Below are 25997 nucleotides of genomic sequence, written 5' to 3'. Positions count from 1 at the left end.
TACCCCTGAAGAAGGTGCCTCTCTGGTTTCCCTTGAATGCCAGAAAAAGAGGGCTAGGATTGTAATGAGAAATAGGGAGGGTAACCTCAGTTTAGCATTTCCAGTGACTGTTTATTGTAAAGCAGCTTTGAGTCCCTGCATGTGAGTGGTGGTCGGACTGTGGTGTCTGCTTCAAGCAGGCAAGAAGAATTTCCCCTGCCCCAGAGTAAGAGCAGCTTGAACAAAACTCCTAAAGGCTGGCACCCTCCTTTGTATGGTGGTGGGCCTCAGGTCATTGGAGAGGAAACTGATTAATGCTAGAGCATATGAGTGAGATTTGAGTTCCTATTCTTTTTTTCTACCACCAAATTGCTTGCTTAGTACTTCCTGCTAAGTTAGTCCACTCATCAGTTTGTTGCTGTTTTTCAAACTATTATCCCACCTCTGGTCTGTGTTCCATTCTGGAAATGGGGTACTCGGAACTCAGCATTGTTGCAGGTGCAGTTGCACCAAAGCCCTATATTGCTTGTATATAATCTTGAGATTCTTGCATGGAGGGCTGTATAGAAAGGCAAAGTAAGTGACAAATCGTGCAATGAAGAGACTAAAGTGCAGGTTATGATCAGAGAGAAACTGTTAACACCAGCTTTATCAGTGATTTGCTTGTATTCTATATCTGAATTGTAACTCCACTCTCTGAATAAGGTGTGTGTGTACACACACACACACAAAGAATACCAAGCTTTGGGTAATGTCTTGAATGGTGGTGAACAAACTGGGAGCGTTGAGAAGGAAGGGCTTAAGTAAACTACATCCCCTTTGGTAGCAGGGGGCAGCAGGCTGCTGCCTTGTTTGACAAGTTTAGTAAGCCAGAGTTCTATTGTCCATGCAGGTTTCAGAGTAGCAGCTGTGTTAGTCTGTATTTGCAAAAAGAAAAGGAGGAATTGTGGCACCTCATTAGACTAAAATTTAATTCAGTGCTCAAAGAGACTAACAAATTCATTTGAGCATTAAATAAATTTTAGTCTCTAAGGTGCCACAAGTCCTCCTTTTCTTATTGTCCATGCAGTAGCTGGAAATGTGCAAGGCACTTCACAAAGACTTTTTATCCCAGAGACCTCACATTTTAAACAGAGGTGGCTTGAAAAGGGGTGGCAGAGCAAGAGGGAGGAGGATGACTAACAGTAGCTTGAGTTGCTTTAGAGGTGCTGTAGTGCAATATTAGATCACAACTCTTAAGGAGAAGCTTTAGCTCTGCAATGATGGTCTTAACTGTGCCCGTACATGTGGTAAAATGGCTGTGTTTTGCCCCATGTTCTTGGAGAGCAGTTCTAAAGCAAAGCAAGGTTGTCTGAAGTAGAGATGTGATCCCTGCTCTTGGAGTCACGCTAGATCGGTCGTGATGTTAGATCATCTCTTGTACAAGAGGTCAAATAGCAGATGCCTGCAAGTACCCTGCTGGGAACTTGGGACAATGTCTGACTTCCCTTCCTACAGCTGTAGAAGGGCTGTGGCATGCAGTAATCCTGCTTGATCTGAGTGAGCACTGAATGCTGGGGTAACTGACTGAAACATGGCCCAGCTTTGGCAAACTAGGTTTACTGTTTGCTTTCTGGCATGTTTTCAGAGTGGTCCTTAGTTGAACAAAATCTGGTTCTATAAGGGTAGCCAGTTGCACAACCCCAGTCAGTGTAGTAGGTGGTAAGACTCCATGCTTCTTGAAAAAAGAAAAGGAGTACTTGTGGCACCTTAGAGACTAAACAATTTATTTGAGCATGAGTTTTCGTGAGCTACAGCTCACTTCATCGGATGCATGCTTCTTGACTAGCTTCAGCTCAATTTGAAGATTGTTCCTTCCCATGTCCTGGCTATAGCCTTCAAGAAAGGGTCTGTGGAACTTTCTGTTCAGTTTTTAAACTGGCTTAACAGGAACTGAAACGTAATTAAGACAGTTCTGATGTAGGACCTGGGCGCTCTCTATCACTTAACTTGGGGGGTTGGGTAGGTATGTTATACTTGTCTGTTGAAACAGGCGAATGCATGCAGTGGTGTAGTTATGTTGTACCCAGGATGTAAGACAAGGTTGGTGAAGTAATATCTTTTGTTGGTGAGAGATGAAGAGCTCTTTGTAAGCTCAAAATCTCATCAGGTCAACAGAAGAATGCAGGCTCCTCAAGAAGCTAGTTGATTGTAAACATGTCTATTATGGCAATGAGTCAGATGCAGTGAGAAGACAAATAGTTCAGGTACAGAATAAGGAGCAGATGGAAAGCTTAACGATCCTGTTCTCATGCAAATATCTTTGCAACATTTCTCCTTCCCTTTGTTACCAAGATATGGCATGTTTAGATTTGGAAGGCCTTCTAAAGATCATTTATCAAAGACTTGTACAGGGTGTAGGAAGGAGCCAGCCTAGGAATCAGCAGTTCTTCACATCAGTGATTTTCAGTGCGCAAAGAGGAGTTTATAAATCATTTCTCTTGGCTACTATGCCCACTTAATATATTGAATATGAATATTCACATTAATTACAGGCATAATTAAAAGAAACAAAGCAGCATAGGGCAATTGGTACCAGGGGAGTGACTCTGAGTTTTTGGTAGGTGGGAGAGGATAGGGTGTGTTGAATAGTGCTCATGAAAAACCCTCCCCCTAAAATGTACCAGTGAGATTAGTCCCATTTGAGTTGTGTCCAAGTAGAGCCCTGGTATTTGGATGAAAAAGCTAGTCACAGCATAGACTCCTACATCATGGTGCCAGACAGGCAGATATATACACCCACCAAGGGGTAAATGGTTGTGAGCAGAGGTAGCATGTGATTTTTTTTTTATTCTCCCCCCCCCCCCCGATATCTTTGCTGTTTTGTTACGGTTGAGGGAGTGGAAGGGAGAGCAGGTCTGTAGCTGCCTTTCTTCAGCACAGCAAACTTCCTGGGGAAGGGACTCTGAGTTGGCTAGACTAGAACTCAGTTTTGTAAAGCACCTGGTGTTGCTTCCTGCTGCTCAAGGCATTTAACAAAATGTTTCTGGAAATGCAGTGGCTGGGAGGCAAATGGACTAGCCATTATGTACTCAGCTATCACTCATGTTACAGGCTGTCTGAGAGTGAACCACTAGCCAGACAGTGGAGCTTTAACTCCTGTTCCCATAGAATCTCCATCCCCAACTAGAATGTGGGAAAGGAACATTCCCCCTTAAGGGTGGATACCCCTTGGTTGTGTCCATAATGTAAAAACCATTCTTATCCGATCCTGCGTCAAATACAACCACACCATGCCCCCATCAAATTGTGTGTGGAGTCTTGTGCAAAAAGTCTGCCTCATGACATAGACAAAATTAGCTGAGCTCAACCAGAGCTGTGACCAACTTCTACTGAACTCTTATAGTGCTACAACAGGTTCCTGAACGCCATTGACCCCTGCACATAGGCAAAGTTGTTTGCTTTTTCCTCTGAAGCAAGGAGGGCTTGTAAATTTCCCAGTGTAGATGAAGCCATGGGCCCCAGATACTGCAGGTTCAAGCAGAGGTGGCTTCAGCAGTACTGAAGTTGTGCAGCATCTTGGCAGAAAAGGTAAATTTTACATGACAATTAGTCCCCTTCTTGGCATCTTGTTTTCTATCGCATCTTGGGTGAGTCTCTTCCTTCCTCATCTTCCCTATAAGGCAACATTGGGTGGGCCTCATTTGACTGTTATGCTATTGCCCTTTAGAAAGACAGAGCAGGAGGCAGCGACTAGATCTGAGTTTCAGCACAGCAGCTAGGGAGAGTGCCCTGGCCTTACCCTGGAATAGGAGGCTGAAGAAGACTAGTGGAAGGCTTGCAGGTGAAGGCAGTTGCTAGCAAATGGGGTTCCTTTCTTGAATGGCTCAGGAGCTCTCTGGCAGCTGCATTCCCTTGCTGTGAGGGAGTCCCTTATGTCCCTGCCTGCCTCCCCCATCTCATTAGCTTGACTGCACAGTCCAGAAAGGCTCCCTCCCTGCAGAGCTGAGCCCCACAGGTGTGATCTTACTCTGTTGGTGTGCAGACCAGTAAGCTGTGTTGGTTATGTAATAGGTAAAAGACTGCACTACAGTTTGACTAAGCTTTCAGTCTGAGAAACAATAAACCACTTAACACTGCAGCATAATCAACTGTTGCTCTGCTCCATAAATTGGGGGCGGGGGATAGACTGACTGGGAAAGGACTCCTCATGTAATGGGTCCAATGCACCAGGCGATCCAAAGTGTTTTGCCTATAACACATCTGTCGTCCTACCCCCCCCTTAAAATAAAATTTCTGAGCACACCAGTCCCATAACCTTGCTAGCAGTACTTATGGCTAAACTCTAGTGCTGACACAGTTCTGCTGTGGATGTTGGAGGGCCCTAACAGCGCAACACCTCCCAGTACTGCACTGGCCTCCCTGCATGAGGCCTGGTCCTGGCATGGAGTTGTACCACAGTCCATGCTGTGCTCCTGCACCACAATTGCCACCACCTGAGCTTCATGGACTATCCTGAGCTTTTCCTGCTCCAGAGACTGGATGCAGAGCACTGGGATTCTGGAGGACACTTTGGATGTGGGAGATGCTTTCTGGCACAGCTTGTTGTTGACAGTCTTCAGACAGTTCATTCTGTTAATTTTCCTTTGATCAGAATAACAGACATGCTGGTTCTCGGAGATGGTGAGGCCCTGGACTGATCTGTAAGTGGGCTCTGTTGCCATAGAAATGGGAATCTCAAATATTATTAAAAAGGGACTGTTCTGAACATCAAAGCAGACAAGTGGCTGGTGTTAGTCTCTCTGCCAGGGTAGCAAATGTGGATGTTTCTCTATTCTTATGCACAAATAGAACACACTTTAGGGTCTTCAGAGGTTTCTAGAAATAATTACTTGGGCAGATGTGCCTGGTTTTACTTTTTTTATATTCATGGAAACTGGTTATCTGTTAAAGTTCAAATAATGCATAATGTGCATCATTAACCCATAAACTCTGAGACACTAACCCTCAGTAGTACAACTAATACTAGCAGCCAGATGTGAGGCTCAGTTCTTTTTATTTTTCCTTTTTGAAAAGGGCATCCCCATTCCCAACATCAATGACATGGAGAAAGAAAGCATAGGAAGTACTTTCAATGGACAGTCTTTTAAGCAGGATCAAGTAGATCTTGTGTGGCTACTGTTTTTTGCAATTTGGTCAGCCTCTTATCTGTTTTGTTCGGACACAAATGGTCCTTCTGACAGTAACAAATATAGGCAATGTATACTCAATTAGACTTAAAAAATTGAAGGGGCATTTTAAAATGGATTTAACACTATACCAGCATCTGCAAGACTATCCTAGTGTGAATGGCTTTCATATCCTTTCAGCACAAGCACTTAATTTGGATCCCATTCTTCTGCTCTGACTCATGGTTGGCTAAGAAGGCTATGTATGAAGCTTGATGCAAACTGGGTTTAGGCCTCAGTTTGAGGGCATATTGTGAGCTGCAGTAGCATTTTTCAAAGTGGTGCTCCACAGAGGGAGTGCAGTGTGAAGGTTCTGTAATAGAACTGCCTAGGTTGGATGAAGCTTGCCTAGATTAGTTTCTTTAGGTGTCAAACTTCATTAAGCCTCTGTGGGTGGTCTCTGAAATAGCAGAGGTCACAGCAGCCAAGGGCTATTGGCTTCCACAATGCCACAGGCACTGTGTAAAGTCCACTGGTAGGACCTCCAAGATATAGCCTTGTCACATGTCTTCTACAAGCTACTGGCAAGTAGAACCACATTTTCAATTTCAGAGGCCTCTAAGCGGCTTGTTTTAAGGTGGGGAATATCACCTTAAACCTGATCTCAGTAAAAATTCAACACTAAAAGTAATCTAAATTTAAGATTCCTACATTGACTTTAACTCTGCCTTACATCTCAGTTCATCTTCCCCAGTCTCACATGGGCCTGCCCTCTTGAGTGTTGTACAGCAAGATGTTCTCAGAGCACCATGTTAAGGAGGAAAGGGCAGAAATCTTCTACAGATGCTTGGCAGTGTGGCTTTCCAAGGGATTGTAACTTCCTCAGCTAAAGCTGTAAATGTCAAGGCCTTGCATATGTCAGTGTATGACTAATGTGGTGCAGGTATAGCTCAGGGAGTAGGTGCCACTGACCCACCTTGGGAAGCTTTTAGACGCTAAATTACTTGACCAAAGAAAATGGTACATCCCATGTTTGACCACAGGTGATTGTCTTGCTACCTGAGCCATGAGGGCTGTGGACAGAACCTCTATCTCTAGGACATGGTCTAATACCTTACTCCTGAGCATCAAAAGGACTTCCTCCCATGCTGGAAGTATAGCATCTCCTCTGTCTCCCACAAGAATTGATGAGGATTCTAGCAAGCTGCAGTTCAGGTCCCCAGGGGTTTGATTGCTGTTCTAGCTGCTGTGCAGAGCCTGCTAGCCCCTCTTCCTAACCCCCATTGTTCATTCAGGCTTTCCCCAATTGAGGGGTCCCATCAACTGTCTCACTGTGCTTCTGTCTCCATAAGCACTAACAGTGCACAGATTATTCCTGCTGATCGCCCAAGCCTCCAAGAGGAAACCCAACCCCTCAATGAATTATTGAGGCCCTGGAATGCAGCATGACTCTTCTCTTCCCTGGTCGAGTGAGAGTAGCACTAAGTGGAAGACTGCACTGCATTATTCATTTACCATGTTGGCTTCCCTGCACAAAAACAGGCCCAGATACTTAAGTGGGTCAGAGGTGCATGAGCATCATCCTGGGGGACAGGAAAAGGAAAAATCTGGAATCAGCTGATCCTTATGTACCAATTGGCAATGTGCAGTGCATACAGACTCCCAGGAGGTAGTTGAATTATTTCAGGCCTGGGACCAATTCCTCTTACAATCAGGTTCCAGTAAATGGATATAGAAGGACCTAGCAGCTGGACTTCAGGAGTTGTGTGTTATCCCTAGACCTCACATCCTTAGGGAACAGTGCCAGGGCAGGGGGGAAAAGGCCTTCTGCTACATTGTAGATAATGTCTGCTGTTTTCTTCCCCACTGCTTTTGTGTAGCAGTCATAGGATACTGGCACAGCTGCTTCTAGATGCAGTTTATTCTGGGTCTTCTAGAAGTAGTCTCACATGGGAGACACTTTGGGTAGATACAGGCCCCAAAGCAAGGTTTAGATTTCTGGGGAAAGTGCAATTCTAAGGTGTTCAGAATCAAGTAAGTGAACTTACACCTTCCTCTATCCTCCTAGGAGATACACTAGTGTAGTGTATGTGCCAGCTCTGAATCTGGCCCCGTCAGTGTAATGGACTCTCAGCTGGTGTAACTTACATCCTGAGGGGCCTGAAGAGAAACATATGAGGTTTGGAGGGGGAAAATGGGACACAACTAGCAGAGCCAAGAATAGGCAAATTAAAGTAGCCACTTCTGCTGTATGTGAAGTACAGCCTCTTGGATGCCTTTTCATCCACTTAATGACAAATCATGCATTGCCTCTGAACTTGCTACTGTGTGTTGCAACACTCGGGGAAATCTGAAAGTTCACTTTTTTACATACACTTGAGTCACAGGGTCTGTCAGCTGCCCTTCTTCCTCCTTCTGTAGCAGGGGTTTGCAACAGTCATCCAGCACATGTGAGAAGGAAGACTGCAAGACAAAGCAATAGGCTGTTCAACTTTTTCTGCATGCATGAATTGAAGGACTTAGTGTTAAGACTCAGTAGCTATTGTGTGGTATGGGGCCATGAGCAGTCCATCTACCAATCTGTCAAATGGAGCAGACTGGGGAGGGAGAGAGATGTTTACTTAAGGAAGTAGCACCGGAGCTGTAAATGTGCAATGACACTTGGAGATGATGCCTTCCCTGTGGAAGTAATGGGTGAAGTCCCAAAGCACTGGAAAGCCTAGAGGAGGCAGTGCTAAAGGGAATGCAACAGCCATTCATCTGCAGGCTGTGTGAAGCCAGCTGTCTCTGGAAGAGGTCTGACTTTTCAGCAGGTGTGTAATCAACCTAAAAACCATAAATGGCTTCTGAGAGACCTCAATCAAACACACCAGCCCTCTTGGTGCAGATGCTTGGCAGGAGTTTCTAGACTGGGGAATAAGCAGAGACTGTTTTGGAAATGGAAATATGGCCCTTCCTACATAAAGCTGTTCACAGGTGTCATAAATATAAAAGGAAGGGTAAACCCCTTTAAAATCCCTCCTGGCCAGAGGAAAAATCCTCTCACCTGTAAAGGGTTAAGAAGCTAAAGGTAACCTCGCTGGCACCTGACCAAAATGACCAATGAGGAGACAAGATACTTTCAAAAGCTGAGAGGAGGGAGAGAAACAAAGGGTCTGTGTCTGTCTGTATGCTGCTTTTGCTGGGGATAGACCAGGAATGGAGTCTTAGAACTTTTAGTAAGTAATCTAGCTAGGTATGTGTTTATGATTTTTTTAAATGGCTGAGAAAAGAACTGTGCTAAATAGAATGACTATTCCTGTCTGTGTACCTTTTTTGTAACTTAAGGTTTTGCCTGGAGGGATTCTCTGTGTTTTGAATCTAATTACCCTGTAAGGTATCTACCATCCTGATTTTTACAGAGGTGATTCCTTTACTTCTATTAAGTCTTCTTGTAAGAAAACTGACTGCTTTTTCATTGTTCTCAGATCCAAGGGTTTGGATCTGAGAACAACCTATGCAAATTGGTGAGGATTTTTACCAAACCTTCCCCAGGATGTGGGGTGCAAGGGTTGGGAGGATTTTTGGGGGGAAAGACGTGTCCAAACTGTTTCCCAGTAAACCCAGTTAGTTTGGTGGTGGCAGTGGAGATCCAGGGTCAAAGGATAAAATTAATTTGTACCTTGGGAAAGTTTTAACCTAAGCTGGTAAAAGTAAGCTTAGGAGGTTTTCATGCAGGTCCCCACATCTGTACCCTAGAGTTCAGAGTGGGGGAGGAACCTTGACAACAGGTATCTGTAGCCCTTCTGGGAATGAGGGGGATTGAGACTCTTCATTCAGGTTCTTAAATTTGAGATAAGCAATTCTCCAGTTGGAAGGGAAGAGTGCCTCAGCAGGGGAGTGCCAAAGATTCCCCAGTGTTCTGATCTCTAAAAGCTCTAATAAATAAGGAGTGCTGATAGCCTAGCGCCAAATATTGGGGAAGCCCTAGTTTGCTGTTATGGTGACTCTGGCTAAGATGTAGCTAAGATTATTTAAATGCAGATAATATGGATTCTGCTATCAGCAGGAAAAATTCTTAGTCAACATGTGGAAGTGTGAATTCCTTTGTGCTTGAGACTGGGCATGGTGTAGCAGCTTTCCTGTTTAGCACCCGCTGCGAACCCCTGGGGCAGACCCCTGGGGCAGTCTGCCTTGTATGACTTGGCCCTTGTGCCAGTCACACTTTTTGTTCCCACCCCTTCCAGGCTTCTCCAGTTCAAAGTCCACAACAATACCCAAAGTTCCAGTCCCTTCAGCCTCACTTCCTGGGGTTTACCAAGATTCCCAAGTCTTCACCCAGGATCTTCAACAGAGACCACTCAAAGAAATCCCACCTCCAGTACTTCTAGTCCCATTCAACTCCCAGCACTTGATCAAACTTTGTCTTGGGCTCACTATGGCAGAACCCCATGCCTCCCACTGTCTTGGTACCTTCTGTCTCATCTCCCTATTCAACTGTCTTTCAGGCCTACTGCAGTGAGAATCATCATCTCCTGTAGTCTTTATCTCTTAGCTGCCCACACCCAGTGTTCCCTGCCTCTATCAGGACCTGGGGACCTCTGCTTTCCAGGCTTCCTTTCCAGGTTCCATACATGCCTTCCTTGTGTTTCTTGCTGAGGCTCAAGCTACTGCCTGCAAAATTCTGGCTTGCTTTTTACTTCAGAGCACTGCCTTCTGGTTAAGGCCCCTCCAGTCTGACTCCCAGCTTCAGGCTCTTCTCTTAGGCTAAAGAGACAGAAGCCTTAGAAGCAGCCGGCTACCTCACCTGGGTCTCCTCCCTGGCCTTCCTTCTCATGGTCCTGTGCTTCTATGATGAAGACCCAGCTCAGCTTGATCACCAGTTATGCCTAACACCCTTCCAGGTGCCACCCAGTGATCACTGTAATTGGGTCCAGGCTCCTGTTAACCTATGGCTAACTGGTATGGGGTTTATATGCCCCATCACACACAGTTTTGCCAGAGAAATAATGCAGAGATTTTTTGCTGCTTTTATGACTGCTTTCATTCATGAAAATCAGACATGATTTTAATGCAAAAAATCCTCCAGCTCAAGTATTACTTCCCACTTTCCTGTTTGCCTCTCAAAGGGGAGACAGCATGGTTCCATGGTTATGGCTCCAAACTGGGAGTTGGGACTAGAACACAGTCCACCCAGCTCTGCCACTGATCCCTATGTGGCTCTGGGCAAGTCACTTAATCTTTCTGTATCTAGTTCTCCCCCTCTGTAGTAATGCTTGCCCACGTTCATAAAGTACTTTGAGATCTGTGGATGAAAGAGCTGTGGAAGTGCTAGGTACTTAACTCTCAAACTCAGGTAATACAAAAATCCCCAAGAACCACTGTTGTGAGGGCTTAAAAGGCCAGCCACCTTGGATCACACAATTCAGTCTTAAAGCTTTGTAGCTATGATTGCTACAAATGACCTCCAAGATTTCTAGACCTGAAAGACTTCAACCTTGTCTAAACAGTACTAGCCTACCTTGGTAGGAGGCAATGCAAGTGATAGAGATGTGCTGAAACTGTCCCCATCCCTCAGATTCCCACCCCCACCCCCAGACTCTGTTCCTGTTGCTTTTCTGCCCATCCTGATTTGGAGGGGGTAGCTTAATTGTTCCACTGATCCAACAGATCTTGCAACACATGACAACTTCAGCAGATAGTTCTTTAAATCTAGCATGATCCAGACATAACAGGTCATTGTGTAAACAGCCCTGCTGTGGGTTTTAGGTATCTGGCCTCTAACATTTGCATGTGGCTGGTAACTGGATGCTAAAAGGTTTTTCTACCTGCATTTCCACATCACGTGCCAGTTCCACTTTGCTATTTATCACTTATTCTAGGCGGTGTACTGAAATGGCTCTAGCTGTGACAACATTCAGTATTTCTCCCTAACTCAGCAGAGTGGGACTTGCTCCAAAGACTCTCAGAACAAACCCTAACATCCCCTGTATATACTAGCATTCCTCTCTAGAGGGGCTATACAGCCCCATGTAGTACTATCCAGGAAGGGGTGGTGGAATAGGGAGGATCAGGCAGGACTTTTGTACTCAAAAGGTTCCATGTCCTTAATCTCATCCTGTGATTGTACCAGGTATTTGCAATGTTTCAAGAACATTAGCAGGTTCTGATAGCCTAGAAAGTGAATTAGAGGGCCAGCAACAGGGGTTCATACTTCTCAATAATCTGAAGTAGATATATGTAAAGCATTTCAAGTTTATGAAAGGATTAAAGGTCTCAAGGGAATGCAACCTCTATACCTTCTATAAACAGAGGATGGTCTCTTGAGCCATTCTCTATCATCCAGCTGTTTTATAGGCCTTTCTAGAGCTAATAAAAAACAGTTTCCATCAGTGCATGTTAAAATCCTGTAGACAGGCCTTTTGGGGGCTTGTTTGATCAAGTTGATATGCAGCTTTCTATCTGAATAAATGCAGGAGGAAATAGATGGGATTATTTGAGCAGGGCATTAAACTAATAGAACACTAGGCAAAATGTATGTGCCAAATCTGATGACAGTGAGTTATTACCTGGCTTCCTCTTTAGCCTGTAACACTTCTGTAGGCTCTTAAAACACTTCATGATGGTAGCTAATATTACCATTTATATAGGTAGCAAGAAGTGGGTAAAAATAAAAATGGAGGCAGAGCTGGGAATGGAATAGAGTAAGAAGTTGCTTACCTCTAGACTTGTATATTAAAAACTGGGGCTCATGTGTCCTCCAGGTGGGGATGGGGAGAGAATAGCTCAAGTGTACACACTTGCTGTGTGAAAGGCATCACCAGTACAAAAGTCTGAGAACCCTTGCTCTAAGCTGAGAGTTCTCCCCGGGCCCCTGCCCTGAAGGGTTTATTAGCTGCCCAGAATGTCTGGGCAAAGGAGCTGGGGTGGGATGCTGCACTGAAGCAGCATGTGGCATATGGCAAGTGAGTTCCCTGGTCATAAAATTAGACAAACTATTCTGTGTAAGAAATAGTTCTTACAAACTATTCTGTGTACTGTTTCTCAGTAAGAAAGTTTCCACGTTTGGGAACGTTGGCTGGTAAACTCTGGAGATGAGACTCTCTCAACCTTCTCCCCCATGCTGAAAACTTAGTGTTTAACTCTGCAAGGCACTCAGTATTAGTGGGAGTTGAGGGAAGCCTGCATGTTGCAGAAGTGGGCCCTAAATTTGGAGCGCATTAATAATTCTGCATAAAGGAATGGGATATCTGTGGCACAAACTATCTAGTACTTCACATGTGAACTGTGAAACAGTCTGATTAGACTCTAGCCTCTAATTAATTTGGATTTTAATAACTTATTCCTAAAGGGAGGTAGGCTAGTCCTGAATGCAGGTCAGACCAGGTTCTGTTTTTAGCTCTTCCACAAGTCACTCAGCAATGGCAATGCTCTCTACCATGCTGACTGTACACAATGATACTTGCCCTCACCTGTAAGGTTCTTGGAGATCTACGGACAAAAAAAGCATTAGAATTGTAATGAGGAGGATTTTAATGGGCTCATTCCCTGAACATTCCTTTAGGGGAATGTCTAACCTGCTAGATGTGGCAAGTCTCACAAAACCTCTTCAAATGGCTTAGCTCCCTGGCTTCAGTGGAGCAGACCTAATGTCTTCTCCCTCTCCCCTGCTTCTGCAGTTCACAGAGGAGAAGCTGGGCCAGGCTGAGAAGACTGAACTAGATGCCCACTTTGAAAACCTTCTGGCCAAGGCAGACTGCACCAAGAACTGGACTGAGAAGATCTTGCATCAGACTGAGGTGTTGCTGCAGCCAAACCCTAGTAAGCACGGATTCTGTGGCAAGTTTGCACAGTGCTGGTGCTCTAACTGGCACAGCAGCAATGGAGTTAATAGAAATTCCCGACAGCTAGTTGATCTCTGCTGAATCAGATCTACCGGGGGAAATCTGAGAGTGGTGCTTGCAAAGACACAACCATCATCCCCAGGGATGGGCAGAAAGCTGGAGTATGTCAATATCTGGTTGGCATTCAGTAGCCTTAACCTGCCCAGTGGATTCTGAAGAGGGCAAGAAATGAGAACTGACCTCCCTCTTTCTCCCTGTACTCACACTTATGTCTCAAGCATGGTGACCTCCTATACTGGCTATTGTCATGTGAGGGCTCTGTGGGTGGGAGCATCTCCCTCTCCGCTCTCCCTAGTTGCTTTTGTGACAGCCTGGGGCACTCTCATTCCAGGTGTCAGAGTGGAAGAATTCCTTTATGAGAAACTAGACCGGAAGGTACCATCTCGTGTTACCAATGGGGAGCTGCTGGCCCAGTACATGGTGGAGGCAGCCAATGACTTTGGGCCAGGGACTCCATATGGTGAGTTACGTGGCATTGGCAAGTGGACAACATCTTATGTGCTTGGTTCAGTCCTTACAAATCTACTGGAGTTCCTAAAATTATTCTCTCCTCCCCACCCAGCCCAAAGATATATGAGACCTGATGCCTCCTGTTTTCCAATGCCAGTTAATGCTGGCAGGCTTCTGGGGAAAGCTTATGGTGTTACTGTGTACCATCTAATACACTCTTGTGTAAGCAAGAACCAAACTGGAATGTTGACATGCTGATAGGTTCTTGGTGATAAACTCTCAAATGAAAGAATTTTGGATACTACTCAGATGGAACACATTATACAATGTGGATAAGCTGGGTTTGCTGCACCACTTCAGATGGTGATTGTGCACAGCTGCTTTTATTTCTATATTGGGATGAAGCTCTTATCCACAGAAGCTCTTGCTTTGGCTTCAGTCTCTGTTCCCCCACCTAAACACAACTGGGTTCAAGTTGCTACGTCCGAGGTGCCACAGCAGTGGTATTGGGCAAGATCAGCTGCTAATGTTCTAGTGCCTTTATAGGCAATAAGAAAGGAGTGGCAGAATCCACAGGAAAAGCCAATGGTTCTAGAAATTCGCTTTTCAGAGTGACTACCTTGTAACTAAATGCATGTTCCAGCAGCTTTGCCATGCATATTACACAGGGCCAAAGGTATCTGAAGGGCTGTGATAATGCAAGTGAATCTGTTTGCTCCATTCACTTCCCTAATAGTGGTCATGTGACCCAAAGGGTTGCTTTCCCTATCCATAGTATTAAGAACTTGATCTCCAATCTGACTGACTCTATTGGGCCATTACCAGACTTCTGAATTGAAGAGAGGACCAGTAACTGGTTCAAGCCATGTCTAATTCTCCTTGGCTCCACTGAACAAACTAATTTTTTTTTCCTTCAGCCTTTGCTCTTTTCCTCCTTCTCCGTATAGTTATCTGGTCAACATTTGCTTTCTTGTTGCTCAGGGGCTAGGGAGCCAATTAACAGATGGGAAAATACAGACAAATTGGCACAAGTTCCCCTCCATAAGGTTTAATGCTGGGAGCAAAGTCTCTAAGTAAATCTACTCTCCTCTCTGGAGCCAGAGATCTCCATATGCTGGAAATGAGCTGCAGCTCCCTGGAGCAGCAGCATATTACAGGTGGTGTCTAAAGACCATCTTTAAGATGGCATTTAAAGTTGCAGTTAGTCCTACTTGCAATCTATTCTAATGGCTCAAATTTTATTATTGGCTCTCTCCCTCCAACCTACGCCCCCACCCCTTCACTTTCTAACTTGTGCTTTGAGTAATGTGTGTCTCCTCCTTAGTGCTGGGTTTAGACACTCTCCCTACCCCCCCACCCATACTTTTAGTTAAAAGGAGGCAAGCAGGCCACTGTGGGGCACTGGCTTCCACATAGCTGGAATAGCTGAACTGAGTATCATGGATCTTATATTGCTAATGGAATCTCCTTTAGCCTAAGTGGTAAGGGCCTCTCCTTTTGCAGTAGGAAGATCTAATTTCTAGCTCTGCCTCAAACTTCTCAGAGAGGAGAGTGGCTGGGAACCAGTGAGTTCCCCATATTACTTTCTTCTCAGCTGAATGGTTTCCTGATAGGGTGGAGAGGGAGTGTGGAGACTTACCAGGGTAGCTACTGGAGTTGGCATGTCCTGGCAGGATGCAGTAAATGCAGGGCAGTAGCTGCAGATAGTACTACTGTGTTTGAACAGTGAGTAGTTGGAAGGTGAAATGTCTAAGGATATGACAAAATGGCTGCAGATAGTAGTACTTTACTTCTGGCAGAGGCTTTACAGAATATTCATTTTCACTTTTACAATTGAAAATCTCTTCACAACCATGAGGGCTAGAAAGCTTGAAACTATAAACCTTAAAGGCTCAAACCCTAAAGGGAACCATGCACAGTTCTTTTAAAAAGCTGTGTTTTTTTCTTTTGTGGGAGGTGGGGATACTAACTCAAACTCTGCATTTTGGCATTTGCTATCCTGTAGCCTTAGCTAGAAGTTCTGACAGGTTAATGTCAAAACACACAATAACACCTTTCTGCCTCTCAAAGCCAACAGAGAACCCTAAGCCTACTAGAGGGACCCAACTGCTTCTTAGGTGGATAGACTCTGAAATCAGACATTGACTTTCCCTTCTAACTTTCAGCTGTGACAGCTCAGTGAGCTCTGGGTTTTATTGCCTTCTAAATCAATAGCTTGCTCCATAGCACATCCTGTTGCAGCCAGAGCCATTGTAATTGTACCCAGTCAGCCAGCATTGCCCTGATCAGACCCCATCAGCTTGTTTATCTGCTCTGGTGCCTCTTAATTAGATGATGCTGTTTTTGTGCATCCATGAAATACACCCAGGGCTATAATAATCTGTCCCATAATACCCTTACGAAAGATTGTGGGCTGCCTCACATGCTCCTGGGCAGGCCTGATACTAAAGACTGCAGTCAGTAAGTGCATCAGCAGGCAGATATCAAAGCTGCAGCAAGAGCCAATGGTAGAGAGAGGCTTCAAACAAAGGGTGGACTGTGTTAGCATAGCACTGACTGAACATTCTGCCCCCTCCTTGGCTAGGCTAGGATTGGCTTGCGGTCAGCAAGCAGTGAGCCATAACCACCTGGTCTAGGTGTCAGCTAGCACAGCTGATCCACAGTGTACACACCTGAACAATGTACTGTGTGAGAGCATCCTAACCTAAACATGCTGGGCAACTAGGATAAGGCTAAGGCATAGTGTTAACCCGATACCTGCTGAAGCTAATGCCTCTCCCATCTGGGCTCTGGCAACTTGCAGGGAAGACCCTACTCAAAGTTGGAGAGACCCAAAAGCGCCTGGGGGGAGCCGAACGTGATTTTATGCACTCTGCCTCCATCAACTTCCTGAATCCTCTGCGCAACTTCCTGGAAGGGGACTGGCGAACTATCTCTGTGAGTAGGAGAGGAAGGGGGAGCTGACTAATGGGGTGGGAACTACCAGTGTCCACCCACCTGTGACTCTACATTCATTCTTCCCTTTCAGGAAACTGGGGAGAGGGGTGAAAACAAGGCCAGAGGACTCCCCCCACCCCCTCCAACCCTCTAACAACCCTGTCAGGGCAGGGGAATAAGAGCTACAAACTCTGGAGTTCTAATCCCAGTTCTCCCACTAGCTTCCCTCATTTGTGTGTGGGGAGGGAGGAATGGGGCTACTTGTCTCCCTTGTGGGGATGATAGGACAATAAATTAACCCTTTATAGCCAGGCTGGCCAGACCAGAAGCTGCTTCTCACTCTTGAAGGTTGGTCCTTTATCCTTATCCAGAGCTCCTACCAATGGTGCCAGTGCATCCTCTGTTACCCCCTCTTGCTGCCAAACAAATCAGCTTGATTTCTAGGTGGCTTCTAACTCTCATAGGCAGGAAAGATAATTTCTAAGCACCTTGTTCCTTATTTGTCCCTCTGCTCCTTTCCTAGAAAGAGAGGAGGATCCTGGAGAACCGCCGTCTGGATCTGGATGCCTGCAAGGCCAGATTGAAGAAAGCCAAGGCTGCTGAGGCAAAAGCATCGGTAACTTCTCCCATAAGTCCTTTCCTCCTTTCTGCACACAGGGCTTGGCTCTCATGTGAGAAGGAGTGCCAAGTGCTCTCATGGCCCAGAGTTGGTCTATACTGCCTGCTTTGTCATCAGTACTGCATCTGGTAGGGGTATGGGTGACTTTCCCACAAATGAGGGAAGAGAATAACTCTGCATGGTGAGAGGCACTGGCTGTACAGCACCTGTTGTCTGCAGGGGACATAGTGGTTCATGGGCACAGCCTTGCTGGGGAGCTTTGGAAATGGTGAGTGTCTAATCTGGTCCTTGAGAAACCCTGCTGTCTGATTAGCGGACACAGGTTCCCAGCTGTTCTGAGGGATTGCCGCTAAGCAACCCAGTCCGATCTTGGTGAAGCTTGTGCCAGTAACCAGAGACACTGTCCTGTCAGAAGGCTTGTAAAATTCCAGTCAGAAAATAGGGACTCCAAGCTGAATCTGGGGCTTCTTCCCTAGAAAATCAACTGAGAGCACTGGGGAGGTGGGGGTTAACTGTAAATTTCACTGGGAGCCTGCAGGAGTCCTGGAATCTCAAACCAGGGCTCAAAACTAAGCAGTGTTCCACCTTCAAGTTCTAGCCTGCCCTGGGCTCCACCAATAAGGAGCACGTGAAGCACACAGTCAGGAAAGTGACTGTACTTGCGCCTCTTGATAGCTGCTCCCTTGGCTTCTGAAGTCGTGTCTGCTTCGCTTGCTGATCAGACTGCGCCCAGTCTCTCTTGGCACTGCTAGTCTAGCTGCAAAAAAACCCACAGGCTGGTTGCTCCACTCTGGCTTGGGAATTAGCTGGTAAATTTTCTTAGTTCAAGAATCTCTAGTTACAGAAACAGAAAGGCAGGGCTTGACAAATACCACTCAAACTCCAGGTCCAGTCACTGGAGTGCAGGGAGCCTTGTTCTGACTCCTGAACTCAGACAGAACTATGGAAGCAATTGGAGAGAATTTCCAACAAATGTTCTTCTGACCAGATGCCTGTGCCTGCACCTGGGTCACACAATGGCTAAAACACCAGGGTGCTGGCTGCACCAATGCTCTTTGCTAGAACAGGCCAAACAGTAGCCCCATGTTGGGGAAATAGGAAGGAAAAGCTAGTGCAGATGCAGCTGTAGGTGGCCCCTCAGAATATTCTGATCAACAGATCTGCAGTAGAGCCGAAGTTAAAAGTGGACACATGGATATGCCCCACACAACTTCAAGCCTTCAGTCTTGCAGTGAGGCTTCAAACTCTACCCAGTGAACTAATGGCCACAGTCAGAACAAGCTGAAATCCTTGTCACCCAGTCTGGCTCTTTCCTGCTACGAAATACCAGAATGGGTGTCCTGGCCTGATCCATCATGCCAGCCATCAATGCAGCTAGGTTTGATTTGGCTTCTCCACATGTCCCAGATGACTTGTGTCCCAGGGACTTTTCCTTCCCTCTTTCCAGCACTGGTTCCTGTTGTGTGGCCTCATCTAACTGAGGAGCATGGGTAGCTATGGTAAAATCAAAGGCCTTCAGTCAACAGGTCTGTCCCAGTTCTAACATCTGAGAATGCATGTGCTCTGTAGCCCACTGGGTAAGGTGGTTTTGCACACACCCTTTAGTCCTGAGGCTATCAATACCCTAAGAGAAGCCAGCTCCCCTTGCTCTGCAGATTGTTTAGTCACTGAGCCTGTGGTTCCATCCAACATGGAATAACTGAGATTGCATGAAAACTTGCTCTCCGTCTCCCCGCTTCCACTTAAGGTGACTCTTGTTCTCCCAGATATACAATTTTCAGAAACACCAATTTCCCCATGTGTAGACATGCAGGGGGTGGGGTGAGGAACATGATCTTGGTTTCAAAGAGGTAAATGGTGAATACTGGTATGGGTCCAAATTCAGATAGGAGTGTGGTGGAAAGTCTGTACCACTTCCCCATCCTTCTACTCACACACCCTATCCAGCTCATCATGCCCCAGGCTATTCTGGAAATGGTACTTGATTAATAGTCAGCAAATGCTAACCCCTTCTCTTTTCCTGCCTTGTTCTCTTGGAGCAGAATTAGACTTTTCCTCTTCTCTTCAGTTGTACAGGCAGCACAAGTTCTGGACAATGACTCAGTAGCTCAGTGCCCTAAAAGGCTTTGGCTTAGGCTTTGTCCAGGACTCTGCTGGTGTGTAGCAGTAAGCCAGGCTCTGGTAGGGTGACTTTTGGTCAGGCATCTGGCCCTTAAGTGCTGCAGCTGCAACAAACCATGTTACAGGAGATCACAAACCTTGTTGCTGGGATATTGAGCTTGAGTCCCAAGTACCCTCAACCCTAGAAATGCAGATGCTCATGCATAACCCTGCTTCCTGGAAACGTAACTAGTCATCTAATGTAGATGAGCAATCCTGACCCAGGTGGCCACCTTAGATACCAGCATAGTTAAGAATCCTCTTATCCAGCCCAGTTTATGGAGACTGATTACCTGGACTCAGTAGAGCTATGGGGAGGGTTCTGTGCTTTCTTATTGTGGCTGTCACTATTGTGTGCAAGGCCCTTGTAGCAGATGGACAGAAAGTGCCAACATGGGATATGTTGGCTCTGGATTCTAGTCTGGTTTTAAATGTACGTGAACTAGCAATTGGTTCTAGTGCAATCATGTTGGTTAACATGTTTAAAACCTGACCTGAAATCCACTGTCAGAAACAACCCCCTCCATTAGTGTCCTACCTTTCCTGGGTAACTCCTGTCCCTCCCAACTTCATGCTAATGTCCCCCTCCGGATAGTGCAGATCTTGTGCATGTCAACTTTGTTCCCCTTGGCTTTTGTTTTCTCTTGGTGCTGAACCTCTGAAGCTGGTATCCCCAAATCAGTGAGTTGCTGTTCTGTCTCGTGGGTTAGCTTGTGTCCCCTCTAACCTTTGTGGGGTTCTTGCTTTGTCTTTGATGTTGATGGTGTTTTTGTTCACTAACCTTTGTTTTGTTTTTCTGTAATTTTGCTCAGTGTGAGGGAGATGTGAGTATTAACTGTGTTAATAGTGCTGTGACTTCTTTCCTTAATGCCTCTCATTGTCCCTCTCCCATTTAAAAACCACTCCACTCCTGTGTCCGGCAGCAGTCTGGGCTTGTGGCTGCCTGACAAAAGGGTGCCCAAAAAACAATGGAAACCTCCTGGTTCTCTACAGCCCCTCCAGGAGTGTGCAGTCAGTTTCCATTAAAGTCTCTTGCAAGCAGTGTTCAAAGGAGGCTGGGTCCCATGTACAAACATGACTGTGGCTCTTACCTCTGGCTCCACATTGGGTGTGGGGTTGGAGAAGTCTCCCTCCTTGGGGAAAGAAGGATGTGAAAGTTAGACAATGATGGGTGGTGCCTGAACTTGGTCTGCAGTGCTGTACTGTCCCTTCTTAAGCTTCAGGGCTCTACCCTCTTTTTTTTCCCCACCACAACATTGGGATGGGGGGAGGAGAGGTGTATTCATCCAGTCTTCATGTTCCCTTTTGATCACTGCTTGCAAATGAACCCTGCCAGTGTGCACAGGTATGACAGCTGCTTGACTCCTCCATACCATGTGCTACAAGACCAGTTCTGGGAGTCCAAGGAAGCTATCCTGGAGCCAAAGGGATGGCCATGGAGGGTGGGGGGACATCTTTTCAACTTAGCTTCTTTACCCAGAAAACTGAGGCATAAGAATCTTGGTCTTCTGGAGAGAGCACCTCTTAACTTCCACATCTGGCCAGTGGGAGTGTGGATTTGGTCAGCTGTGCCCTACTCAGGAACACCTCATCGGCAAATGCATTTCTTTTTGGTTTTTTAATTGTTCCCCCCTCCCATTTCAGCTTAGGTTATTCTCTTCTCACCCCCATAAAACCCATGAGGTAAAATCCCTTATTGATGAGAGGCTGGCTGCATCCTTTTGTGTATGGAATTGGGCCCTCACATCTCATGGAGTTGTGAATCTGCTCAGTGGTGCTGCTAATTGGAGCAAATTGGGCCAATTCATGTGAGTCAAGCTGGGTGTGCAGTAAAAAGATTAGTATGGGTGGCATGTACTCGACCCGGAAAATTATAGAGATCTAGTTGGGGTTAGAAATGCTGGATCATATGACTGTCGCACACCGACTTGCTGCATGATCAAAACTTGCTGGGCCATATTCTGATCGGTTATGCTTGTGCAAATCAGAAATTGAGGAGCTCACACTAGAGTAACTGACATCACTCAATCCATTAGAGCCAGCTGCTCTTGTTATGGCCTTCAGTTTAATATAGTCTTAGATAAATTGTGCCTTCCACCCCAATCTAAACTACAGCTGCTCCATGATGAAGTGGCTAATGAGAACATGGTAACTACGGCATGAATTGGTCATCTCTTGGCCATGTTCCACATTCCCACAAGGGAAGAATCTGCTGTTTAACCTTCCTGTCCTACTGCCTCAATAGCAGGGGTCCAGCTATGGCCAAAGATGGCTTGGTTAGTCTCCCCACCCACTTCCATAAAGTACAGGTAGAGTCTGCAAATGCTATTGAATAGAGTCCTCCGCCAACAAGGCAATGGACCAGATATGCTCCTGTGCACAATGAAGGTGGGATTCTTAAGAGGTTTTGATGTGGTGGTGGAGGAGTGATTTGTATCTCCTTCCTTTCCACTAAAAGCATGGGTCTCAAGGTGCTAATACCAGAGATGTGAGCACAATGAAGAGGTTTGGTGCCTCTGGCAGAAATAGACCCTGGAGGGAATGGAGCTGGTAGATGAGGCAGTGTCTCCACATGGTGCATGCTAACAGTATCATGGGTAGAGTAAGTGCACTTCCTCATGAACATAATGCAGGACACTAGAGCAGACTCTGCCCAGTTATAAGTTTCCTCATACCCCATTCTGTGACTGAACTAGCTGCATATTCATCCTTTGTAACATGTGATATCCATAGGTTGTAGGTGAGAAGGAACCTTGGAGTCAGTACAAGAGAAGCTAAGGCCCTGTATACACTGGGCTTGGAATTGTTTTGAGTCTTCACTCTGGGTCTAGCTAAGACTGTTTAAAATCCTCCCACATTAGTCAGCCAGACGAGGAACAAATGGCCTTCATGTCTAGGGCTAGGCTCAAAGCACTCAGACTCTGGTTTAACTTGTTGGTGTAAATGGATCTGTAACTGCTCACTTAGTTGACAGATGATTCTGGTGTAGGCAAGGCCCTCCATTCAGCTGGAAGTTTTTCATGATCTCTTCCTTGCAGCAAACACACAGTTGTCAGGCTACCTCACACCCCACTACCTTCTAGGAGACCTCAAATGTGTCTGCCACTATTTTAGGAGCTAATGTCCGGGGCACTGCCAGCCCTTTTTCCCATTCATTGGGAGGACTGATTTCCATGGACTCTTCTGTGTGACTTGTATATGAAACTCTATTCCCCCCTTCCCTAGGCTGTACCTGACTTTCAGGAGACTAGACCTCGTAATTACATTCTCTCCGCCAGCGCATCAGCGGTAAGATCACCTCTTCTTCTAGACATCTACGCTCTTACCTTGGTTTCTTCCAACCCGATTTCAACTCTGACCCAGCATTATGCTGTTTTCAACATTTTAATGTGAAATGGGCTGCCCAGGATTCCTTCCTTCCTTCATACCTGACTGTTGCCCTTAGTGGTGGGAGCAGAGATGTGCTGCAGATAAACCTTGATGGCAAAGGCAGAAAGTTGTGGGTGGAGATAGTCAGTGACTGGCAGCCAAGTATTTACTGGCCCTCTTTGTTCTTTCCCAACCCAAACTGGGAATCCTTTACCAGTGTTTTGGTTGCACTTGCAGGAACTGGAGAGGGAGGAATATAGTCCTTTGTGAGCTGGCTTCCCCCCTCCCCCACATGGATGGAATAGTCTATTGGGTGCTAATGCAGGGTTGCTGCCCTGGTGGAGTATAGTGTGTATGGCTCCCTGACCAGATCAGGACTGCCACCAGCATACTGGAGTTCAGGAGGCTTCTAGTTAAATTGATCAAGCAAGGGGTAATCCTACAATCCCACTCCTAATGCTTGTTTACTACCTGTGGTACAAGAGATGGCAGGCCAACAGTACAAGGCCTTTAACTTTGTTAGAAGTGGAAGAGAAATGGCCTCAAAACTTTCCAACTGCTTTGGTTCCCCCACATCAGGAGTCCCTGGCTGGTGGGAGATCTTGGTGGCTAGATGACAACATAGAGTTGTGCTGGGAGTGGATGAGTTGCCCACTGCCTCTCTAGCATGTTGCATCAAGTGTGGCTGAACCGTCAGTGTCCAGCGCTTTGCTCAAGGCTCCCCATTGCACGATATCCAATCTTTTGTTAAAATGTTGAAAACTTGGTGACTGTCTTGCTTTCTGAACCACTTGTGAAACAACACTGATGCCCCATCAGCCTTAGAGTGACCTAGGACTGGGAGGCTGGAAGACAGGTTGCATAGGCACCAAATGGGGAAGCCCAATGCATAAGCAAACCACAGCCCCATGGGAGTGATTTAGGTGCTGTTAATTCAGCATATTTAATATGTAATACCCAAACTGGGGAGAAGTGCCTGGGCTGAAACATCAGTGTTGGTATCACAGGGAATCTGACCTGACCTTTTTAGATCATGATGCTGGTACAACATTGTTTCCAATAGGCCAATTCAGTAACTATATCTTGTTAAGAATCTCTTATGGAAGAGACTGAGCAATTGCTGCAGATTTCTCCTTTCTCCTCTAGAGTGGCACTTCTAATCAATTCACAGCTCTGGCTCCCTTGGTGAAGGGTGAGACTTTTAATCACAGTGGAGGTATTGTGATTACCAATTTGGGTACTGGAGAGCAGAGGGCAAAACAGGACTAGCTCCTTACTAGCATTTTGGCATCTCTGATCAGACCAAAATATTGGAGCATGCCCTGTGCTTCTGCAGACCATAGACTTGAGAAGCCAAGGCTCTTGGAAGACGCAACCTATCCATGTCTTATAGATTTCCATGACTTGCAGCCAGAGATTAGACTCTAACTTCAGATTTGGCTTGCAATACCTAATGCCTAATCATGGCATTTGGCCCATAGAATTCTTCCCCACCTCAAAGCTCAGGTCAAACTCCTCTCTGATGTAACTCCATTGACTTATCCACAACATGCTCAGCACTGCACAGAACTAGCTCTGCAATGAGCAGGTCAATCCCTTTAAAAGACCAATTCTGAGACTAGTGTGCCTTGGGAATTGAAGTAATAGAAGGCTTGGTTGTAAACTCTGTACTATGTCAAATCCAAACTCCTCCTACAGGATTTTTCTTTAGGATTTGCCTATTAATAGTGGAATTGTACATGGGCCTTGCCCATAACCACTCCTAACCCAGTGAGTTGGTTGGCAAGTGTCTCTATTACATGAAGTGCTTGTAGCGGTGATAGGGCTCTGGCTGCTTGTTCTGTGCATTCACAAGTGCTTGTGACATTTTATTCTGCAACTAGAAAGTGGATGGAGAGGAAGTACCACCTTGGCCCCTGCCTGCACTGAGCAGGGATACTGGTGGTACCTCTAGGAAGGCTTAGTCCACCCTGGCTAGCTGGAGAGATGCTAATTGAGCTTCCCTGCCCAGTGCAGACAAGGCCACCTTAGTAGCTGTGGAGGTTTCTCTAGCCAGCTTGGAATACCAGCATCCATCCCAAAGGGCCTGGCATCCCAGTGGGGAAGGAACTCTTCGTGCTGTCACTCTGCTTCTTTTCTAGGCTGAATTCCCATGTACCTCTGCTGTTTGTGACCTGATGTTAACCCTTTCACTCCTGCAGTTGTAGCAGCTAATCTTGCTTTTGTTTCTCCCTCCTCCTCTCTGGAGGGAGGGATTGTTGTTGTCTCCAGAAGGTAACAGGCTTGTTTTTGTGCATGAGCAAATGAGTCAGCGTGTTCCCAGCTTCTCATGATTCTAAACTGCAGACATTCTGGGCAAGCCAGATGCAACTTGGACAGAGCTGGACTCAGACTTCAGAAGTCTATGGCTTTATTTGTGGGAGAGAAGAGGCATACAATGATCCTGGATGACCTCATCCCATCTGATCCTCCAGAGGGATGTGCCTAGGGAAAATTCTTAACTCGTAGGCTGCCCTACCCTAGTCTCTCAGCTGTGTCCTGAGCTGAAGTGTAGGAGCTAAGGAGCAGCCCTTCTCCCTTGCTCTCAGACTGCAGAATAATCTGCACTCCAATGGATCAGGTCTCCCTTCTTGGAGGATGCTGGTTTGGCCACTCCTACCATGCTCTGTACTCCTAGGACAGGCTCTAAGGAAAACCTATTGCATAGCCCTAAGGAGCATTCCTTGGGCTCCAGCTAGGCTTCTGAGAATGTCAGTTGGCGTTTTCTGCTGAAACAGCTGAGCTGTCTCCCTTCATATGGGAGGGGGTAGAGAGGTAAGGTAGCACTGCATTCTGCCTCTCCTGGTCTCTTATCAGCCCTGTGCCACTCATTGCCCATGATGGCACTGGAGGGATCTGGTGCCTTGCTGAGGCATTGTGAAATGCATGACTGCCTACAGCCACACCCCTGCTTGGAACTCTCTTATGCTCCAGAGAAGTGCAGGGTCCTAATTGGATAACTTCACAAGCTCAGCCAGTTGGGCTCCTCAAAACCTTGAGCAAATGGCACCGATTCTATCTGGTGAAGGGCAGTGGTACACTTTGGTAGTATATGGGTGGGGTGGAGAGGTCAGACCTTCCCTACTAAGAGCAGCATGAATCTGAGCGTCTGTCACTACCTCTGCTGAGGAAGTAACAGTTTCTGGCTGGACAGATCTCAGAGGAGAATGAGAATATTAACCTGTGAATTCCTGCTTAGAATAACCCTTCCCATTAGGTAGGGGATCTCCACCTAAACCCTGTAGAAGGGAGGGCTGGTGCTTGTGGAAACCTCATGAGGCAGAAGATGTGTGCTCCACAAGGCTAAACAAATGTATGTGAAATCCCACTCTAGTACAATCTACTGCCTCTTGATAGAAGCCTTTTAAAGAGAGTTTGCTAGTCTTCCCTGTGTTGCTTTAACAGCCTGCATGA

At 46.2% G+C, this 25997-nt stretch overlaps 1 protein-coding gene across 6 annotated transcripts in view; it reads left to right on the top strand.

Moving 5' to 3' along the window:
* Positions 1 to 25997, top strand: part of SH3GLB2 (SH3 domain containing GRB2 like, endophilin B2) — a 40017-nt gene that overhangs the window by 1428 nt on the left and 12592 nt on the right. For 4 of the 6 annotated variants that reach the window (XM_073314229.1, XM_073314227.1, XM_073314225.1 and 1 more), the window contains exons 2-6: positions 12785 to 12926; positions 13341 to 13469; positions 16263 to 16396; positions 16920 to 17012; positions 22401 to 22463. In XM_073314229.1, the coding sequence (XP_073170330.1) occupies positions 12785 to 12926; positions 13341 to 13469; positions 16263 to 16396; positions 16920 to 17012; positions 22401 to 22463 (561 nt within the window). The remainder of the gene's footprint in view (positions 1 to 12784; positions 12927 to 13340; positions 13470 to 16262; positions 16397 to 16919; positions 17013 to 22400; positions 22464 to 25997) is intronic. The other 2 variants (XM_073314228.1, XM_073314230.1) reach the window with 1 other exon arrangement.

Source organism: Lepidochelys kempii, chromosome 16 (genome assembly GCF_965140265.1).
Source record: "Lepidochelys kempii isolate rLepKem1 chromosome 16, rLepKem1.hap2, whole genome shotgun sequence".
Lineage (NCBI taxonomy): Eukaryota > Metazoa > Chordata > Testudines > Cheloniidae > Lepidochelys > Lepidochelys kempii.
Note: the sequence above shows the minus strand (reverse complement) of the source record. Positions and strands in the feature narration are given on the sequence as shown.